Below are 8,098 nucleotides of genomic sequence, written 5' to 3'. Positions count from 1 at the left end.
AAAAATTTTTCTTTATGTTTTCTCCTGAATTTTCTATTCTCTCTGTTTCATCATCCTGACCAGCATGATTTATTCCAATAGGCATTTGGTTAATTAATGGCTCAGAGCAGGGATTTCCTCTATGGCTGCAGGAAAGGTTTGAACTGGATTTGCAATGGGGGCCTGCACGAGGCCCCTCGGAGTTTCCCGAAGACTGAGGCAAAGGATTACCCTGTCTGTCCTTTGTTGATCTACATTAGTTGGTCCAGTGTTTTCCCTTACCACACCTTCTGCATACTCCAGAAGGAAGGGGCATTCTGTTGCCATTGTTCCTTGAAGAAACATTGTTTCTAGGAATGACCTGTCTACAGTCCCTTTTCAAATGTCCTTGCTTTCCACATCCAAAACATCTATCACTCCTCAAACCTTTTGAAATTACTTCTCCTACCCAAGTATCATCATGCTCATCAGCCTCAACAATAATAGTTTCTCTAATCCAATCTTCCAAAGGTGCAGATCTTGTCCTTAATGGCCTGATTATTCTTTTGCATGCTGCATTCGCATTCTCAAAAGCCAAAGATTCAATTATTGCCTTACCAGCTTCTGAATCCGAGACCATTCTCTTTACTGCTGAAGCCAGTCTTTGTAAAAAATCTGTAAAAGACTCTTTTGGTTGGTTACAAGTTGTTAATTGTTAATGGTCAGGAAAAAAGTTAAACAAAGGAAATTAGATTTATGGTTCTTGTTTGAAAGAAAAAGGAAGAAAAAGATAAAGATGATATAGATAAGAGGTAGATTATTGAATCTACTTTTAAAAGGCAACTACTAGTTTTAAATATTTTATATTGGATTGGATTTTTATATATCATATAAAATTTATGTATATTGCTACAGAGTTGAGATTGATTTATATAGGTATGATAAGATAAAAAGGTAGATTATTGAATCTACTTTTAGAAGGCAACTACTAGTTTTAAATATTTTACACTGGATTGGATTATTATATATCATATACATAGTATGTATATTGATACCAATTTGAGATTGATATATTATACATACATTTCTAATCTTGTTCAAGATATTGCACCTATACAGTTCATTTTAAAAATGTAATGTAATTTGCTAATCCTTGAAAGTTATTATTACCAACTATTAGTACATAAAGAACTGAAAGTTAGTAGTTAGTCATTACAATTGAACTTGTAGTCATATTAGGTACGTTTTCAAGGTCAAGCAGAGATATATGGTAAATATAAAAGTCATTTTCAAACCTTTCAGAGATCTACAGTATATGGAATTTAAGATGTTTTAATAACATAGTTTGTTTTTCTCTTTTTTCTGACTATGAGACATGTCTTGTCCTGGCATGACCAATGTACTTTAGATAAGATATGGGCGTTGAAGAATCTCCACATGGAGTTTACTTTCACTGTGGCAAAAGTCAGCCACTGGGCAAGAAAATGCCTTTGAATTGACTGCTGGCAGTATGTTGTCCAAAATGGACAAGCAGGACATAAAACAAAGGACTGCCGATCCTTGCCAAGAAAAGTGTGGTTGCAGCTGTGGCAACAGGCATCCTCTGAGGCCAAGGCAATATGGCACCATCACTGAAGTGGCTTTGCAATCTGGAAAAGGTACAGTGCCCCTTCCTACAAAGGCAGCTGAACAGGTAGTGGGCTGATATCTTGGGGTGTGCAGTGGAACAGTAGCTGAAACAGTTATTCTTAGAGGAGTAACTAGGCTGACAGAGTCTGACCGTTCAATAGTCGACTGGCATTTAATAAACAGGTGAAGCCACCCTTAAACCAAGAAGAATGGGAAGTTGAATTATTGGTGAAATTAGGCCTTTGGAATTTGCCCCAAGTTGGGTGCCAGATATTGGTGAAATTATTATGGACACTCCACGTAGATAAAAGGAAGCTTTCTTTAGTGGGTAACTTACAAAAAAGGGAAAGGTAGGTCGTGGGGTCAGGGGAAGGTGTATGGAATTCCAGCAGTGTTCTCTGGAGCTCTGCTTGGTCAACCTCCATTGTCTCGGGTCCAGGAACAGAGAGAGCATGCTGGACAATTCAAATCTTGGGTCTCTCTGCTCCTTCCTTGGCCCCACCTTGTAGGAGTGACAGTTGCCTAAGCCTCAATGGGGGTTGGAATTTCCAGATCAAAGCTGGAATGGCTACCCACTACACTGAATTCCAAAAATACCAGCCATTTCCAGAATTTAAAATCCTGAATCATGACATGACACTGGCACCATCCAAGTTTATCTGGTACATGGAATACTCACACTGAATGTGTGGTCCAGCTGTAGGCCTAGCATACATCCTGCTTCACAAATGAGTCTGTCAGATCTGCTAAGCCTATAGGTCGAAGATGATGCCCCAACATTGCAGAGAAACTCTGGTGACTGTCCAGGAAGCTGGCTGCTTCTGTCAACTCACAATCTTTGGAAGTCACTTGTTTGCACTTTCTGTTTTGCTAGGTAATATTATTTTCTGCTCTGGTCTCTGAGGGAGTTTAACATTAGATAGTTGTAGTAACAGTTTTCTTGTTAAGATTCAGAAAAGCAACTCACTAAGAGGTGTTATGTGTGTAAGATTGAAAGGCATCATAAGATAGTTTTCTGTTAGTAAGATAGGTTAGGAGAGAAAGTGAATTAGGTACAACATTTTGGACTCACCAAAATAGGATAGATAATGGAATATTATCTCTAAATTTGTCAAATGCAAATAGACTAGATATTGTTGATGTACTTTTTGCATATATATTGTATATAGTTAATGTACTTATTGTATATAGCTTTTCTTATATTAGTTATAACTTTATTTTATTAGACAAAGAAGGGGTAATGTTTACTTCCCCTGAAAAGCATAATCTCAGCACTAGGACAGTGCTTCCAGAGCCTATGTCAGCATGGATGCCTCTGACTTCTGAATTACTGTAAATAGCCCAATCAAGTTGCTTGTAATAATCCAGTGCATCTCATACTCAGCTCTAAACAGGATGTCTCCGTCACATTCCTCCTTCAGGGCTCAGGGAACCACAGAGAAGAGGAGGCAGGAAGAGTATAAGAGCCAGGGGGGATGGAGGACACCAGGAGACCCTCTAAATCAACTGAGCAAAGCTCCTCTGAACTCTCAGAGACTGAGGCAGCAAGCACAGGGCCTGCATGGGTCTGCACCAGGTCTTCTGCATATATATTATTGCTTCCAGTTTAGTATTTTCTATGGGATTCCTGACTGTGTGAACAAATGGGTGTAGATGTAACTAACCGTCTTATTAAATAAGAAACACAGAAACAATGTAAAAGAGAAAGCCGAGAGGTCAGAGCTCAGAGCTAAAATCTCACCCTTCCTCCTGCGGTGTCTCAGCTTCCCGAAAAGAGACCTATTTCCTGTCTGTTCGTCTATTTATACTATTTTGTTCTGCCTTCTCATTGGTTGTAAACCCAAAGAATTGTTGTGACCACTGCCCAAATAAAAAGTAATCATCACCATCAATACTTTCTGTGCCCAACTTCTCCGTAGATTCTTCATTTGCAGGGTTACTACTGAAACTCTTGCTCAAAGCTTGTAGTTTAAGGTATTTTAATTTTTCACTAGTGAAATTTATTACAATATTATTTTTTGATATTATGTAAATTAATTTTGATTCATTTTAAATTTGTTCACTTTTAAATAAATATTTTATGTGCTTTTATTTTTTGCCTTATATGTTTTAAATGTTTATCTACAATTTATTTAATTTTTAAATTTTTAGAAATGAAAATACAATCACATCCTTTCCTTTTCTATTTCTTTCTGTTCCATATCCTCTCCTCCTGGAAGCCTCTCAAATTTATGTTGTCTTTACCTTGATCATCACATGCACACATACACACACACACACACACACACACACACACATACACATGCACACACACACACACACACACACACACACACACATACACACACACATGCTCAAATATATAAATACAACGTTCCCAGTCTATTTCGTGTTGCTTGTATATGTATTTGATTTCAGAGCTGACTACTTGATATTGGTAACCTGTTAAAATGGTGATCCCTAGGGAAGACTAATTCTTTAGCAGTCTGCAGTTCTTTGTTTGGAGTTGGAACCCTATGAGATTTCCCCCTTCAAGTTAGCATATTGATTGGTATTGTCCTTATTCAGGTCTTGTTTAGGCAGTCATATTGTTGAAATATCATGGGTGAAACTTCCCTTTCATTTCTGGTTCCTACAGTCTTTCCTCTTCCTCTTCAAGATGCTCCGTGAGGCTTAGGCACAGGAATTATGTATGGGTGTGTGTGTATCTTGGGGCTACAAACCCCACGATCACTTGTTCTCTGACGGTGAGTGGTTGTGGTATTCTGCAATGGTCTCTCTCTGTTGCAAAGAGAAGCTTTTTTTGGTGAGGGGTGAGAGCTACACTTTTTTGTAGTAATTGAAATTCACTTAGGAATTGTACTGATTTAGTCACGTGGTGGTACTGCATTCTCCTGTATGACACATGCCCTCACTAGCCCCAGCTAATTTCCTAGCTTTCAAGTACCTGGCATGATTTCCGTGCTGTTGAGTAGGCCTAAGTTTAATTAGAGAGCTGTTGGTGCGGTTTCAGCAGCATCGGTGGAACGTACCTATTGGGGAGTTCCAATGACGAATTTTTAGACAATATCAGATTCTTGAGCTGAGCCATGAATATGGTTGGAAATTGAAAGTGAACCAGAAGGAAAGTACGAATTTCTGTTCGCAGAAGTCCAGTGGCTTCCAAAACAGATGAAATGTGGTCTGAGGGATGGTGTGGCTACAAGCGACTACCAGGAAAACAAGCGCAGGGATGGTATGACTACAAGCGACTTCCAGGAAAACAAGCGCCTTCTTGGAACCATCCCAGTGATGGCAACCATAGATTAATTAATGTTGTGCCAAAGAGACCGCCTCTGGGAGACAAGAGATCTTCTCTGCTAGCCAAACCCAAGGAAGGAGGCTACAGTAGATACTACTGTCATGTTGATTACAAAGAATGGGGCAAGGGCCGCTGTTTTACTCAGGATCCAAGAAGAGCCCCACCCTACAAAAGAGGCCATTATGGCTACCGATGGTCAAGAGATGAGTATTCCACAAGCCAACAGCCTCAATACAGGGCCATGAGAAATGGCTTTAGAAGAAAACGTTTCTATTCTTCCCATTATTCAAGACAACGCTCTCCCCATAAACGGGGCGCTCCTTTTTTGAGAGAATCACCTGTGGGCAGGAAGGACTCCCTACACAGCAGATTTGGATCCAGTCTCAGCAGTAGAAGCAGGATGCGCTCCTTCCACCAGTCTCGATGTAGATGGAAAGAGAGAGCCATCCAGTTTTTTAAAACATCAAGAGATGCTGTGCCCTCAAGTTTTTCATTCAAGGTGTTAAAAAGCCCCCGCCGGCTGACTGAGAAGGAACAGGCTGATGCTGCAAGCAAGAGGGCTAATGAAAATCCCAAGCAGTCAGAAGAAAATAACTTGGCTGAAATTTCCGAGTTTGAGATGGGATCCAAGGCACCATTACATATCAACCAGACAGAAGAACCCGAGTCAAACACAACAGCTGGCCCAGAATTGTGTGAAGACAGCCAGCTTAGCATTCGCTCAAAAGCAATTGCATCAAAAATCACTGAGATTGAGAAGGTTTACCGACAAGTCTGTGAAACTTTTGGGATGGTGGTGGAAAGGCTGGTTGAAAAAGATCGTTCCTTAGAAAAATCTATACAGTTTGCAATGAAGCAGAGTTTGCATGAAATAGGTGAGCATCGTGTTGAAGAACTCAAGCATTTCATTATGGAGTATGATAATTCTACTCCAGATTTTGGAGACCCTTTTTAGAAGAATTAGGGCTCGGTTCAAAAAATTGTGTAAAAGCTTCTAGATTTCTTACCTTTGGACTCTTTGCTCACCTTTGATGCATGGGGGTGAAGCTTGGTCCTGCCTCAACTGAATGGAAGTACTAACCATTTTGGAGGAGGGGGTGGGGGGAGGGTTTGCTGTTCCCCAATGGAAGTACTAACCCTTTTGGAGGAGGGGATGGGGGGAGTCTTGGGGGGAAGGAGCGAGGAGATGGAGGATGGATGTGAGGGTGATCTGTGGTTGGTATGTAAAATGAATTAAAAAATTAAAAAATAAATCCAGTTCATGTACACAGCATTAAGTTCTGGTCCCATTGCCAGGGGAGAGGATGAGGGGAGCTTGGGGGGAAGCAGGAGAAGGGGAGGGAGGGTGAACAGTGATTGGTATGTAAAATGAAAAAACATAAATAAAAATTTAAATAATAAAAGAAACGTGGCAGAAGACAGCAAGGCCAGCTGAGTTCCCCTCACCTTGTAAGTGAGTCAGTGAACAAGTGAAGAGACAATTACGACATCCCACTCACTTCTTGATCCTTCCCAGCATAGCACTGAGCCACAATACAATTGTAACAATAGGTACATTAAAAATCACGGTTTTAATTACTGCCCAATTTCATTATCTCCTTTTTTGAGTCAGGGTTTTACCATCTAGACCTAGCTAGACTGAAAACCATGTGTAGTCTGGCCTCAAACTCACAGAGATCCCCCTGCCTCTGCTCCTTTATTCTGAGATTAAAAATATGTGCCAGCATCTTCAGTATTTTGTTGGTTAGAGCCAAGATGTAAGTGCTGCTGTTGCATACACTTTGTCCTTTGGTCCTCCAGCTTACAATTAAAAAATGACATGGAGACATATTATTAATTATAGGCTCAGCCTATCGCTTATGCTTGTCCCACTACCTCTTATAAGTTAAATTAACCCATTTATATCAATCAATGTTGTGCCTCATGGCTTTTTACCTCTCTTCCATCTTGCACCTCCTGTTTCCTCTCCACGTCCCCTGGTGTCTGTCACACGCCTAGATTCATCTCTCTTGCTCTCTTTCTTCCTGGAAGTCCTGTCTAACCTCTTTCTGCCTAGCTATTGGCCATTTCAATTTTTATTAAAGCACTCAGAATGTGCCTTGGCAAAGACACATCTTTATAGTGTACAAAATAATTATTCCACAATACATGCTTAGCAGTATTTTGCTAAGCTCTTCATTGGGGTACTTTGATGTCACACCTGGGTAGTTGTAATTGTTTTTTCCTTCCTTTGGCTGCTTGCACAGTACTCAGGATTATGAAAACTAGTCCTCGGGGTGCAGACATTCTGATCAGATCCAGCTTGGATCCTTTCACCCCTGTGTCTGAAGTACATGGTATTTTCAGCAAGAGAGACTTACCTCCAACTTCTGTGACACAGCCAAGGGCAATGTCCATATCCCATATTGTAGCAGGAATCTTAGAAGTTCTTATTAATAAAAACAAACCCGGGACTAGGTATCAGGGTGAATGCTGAAAGATCAGAGAAACAGAAGCCACAGTCACCACAGCTTGCCAATTCTCAGCTGATCCTGTTTCCTCAAACTGGAAGTCCCAGAGTCCTCATCTGAATGGATCTCAGCTGAACTGCACAGCTCAAAATCCTAAAACCTTAACCAGCTCTAGATCCTGGTTTTTATGCCTTATATACTTAGCTGTTTTCTGCCTTTACTTCCTGGGATTAAGGTGTGAGTCACCATGCCTGGCTCTTTCCAGTGTGGCCTTGAACTCACAGAGATCCAGATGGATTGCTTCCTCTGGAATGCTAGGATTAAAGGCGTGTGTGCCACTGTTTTCTGGCCTCTATATCTAGTGGCTTTTCTGCTTTCTGACTCCAGATAAGTTTATTAGGGTACACAATATTTTAGGGAACACAATACCACCACATTTCCCCCTTTTTTATATAAAATTTAAAAAGCTTATAACTAATACAAGAAAAACTATATCCAATAAGTATATACAATATATACAGTCAAGAATTACATTAACGATGTCTAGTCCATTAACATTTGACAGATTCAAATGAAAAACTCCATTAATATATAACAATGTCCAGTCCATTAATATTTGACAAATTCATACAAAAAAATTCATTACTTATCCTATTTAAAACAAGTAGTTCCTTTTTAAAAGTAGATTCAGTAACTGACCTTTATATCTTATCATCTCGATATTCTATCTTTTTTCTTTTCATAATAGATTCAATAATCT

The 8,098-nt window shown here is 39.9% G+C and overlaps 1 protein-coding gene across 2 annotated transcripts; it reads left to right on the top strand.

The window, feature by feature from the left end:
* Window positions 1–4,829: 4,829 nt before the first annotated feature.
* LOC143270985 (periphilin-1-like) lies at window positions 4,830–5,843 on the top strand. Of its 2 annotated transcripts, none has more exons than XM_076562575.1 (2): window positions 4,830–4,881; window positions 5,065–5,843. In XM_076562575.1, exon 2 carries the CDS (start codon window positions 5,130–5,132, stop codon window positions 5,841–5,843), a length of 714 nt encoding a protein of 237 aa, XP_076418690.1. In that variant the 5' UTR covers window positions 4,830–4,881; window positions 5,065–5,129. The 2 variants fall into 2 exon arrangements, with proteins under 2 accessions (XP_076418690.1, XP_076418689.1); XM_076562574.1 differs by lacking the exon at window positions 4,830–4,881 and having other exon boundaries at window positions 5,130–5,387; window positions 5,508–5,843.
* Window positions 5,844–8,098: the final 2,255 nt, after the last annotated feature.

This window comes from Peromyscus maniculatus, chromosome X (assembly GCF_049852395.1).
Source record: "Peromyscus maniculatus bairdii isolate BWxNUB_F1_BW_parent chromosome X, HU_Pman_BW_mat_3.1, whole genome shotgun sequence".
Lineage (NCBI taxonomy): Eukaryota > Metazoa > Chordata > Mammalia > Rodentia > Cricetidae > Peromyscus > Peromyscus maniculatus.
The sequence above is the reverse complement of the archived record's forward strand: the minus strand, read 5'-3'. Positions and strand labels throughout refer to the sequence as shown.

Coding starts and splice junctions, on each gene's coding strand:
- LOC143270985 (XM_076562575.1), top strand. CDS start 5,130: ATGAGAAATGGCTTTAGAAGAAAACGTTTCTATTCTTCCCATTATTCA.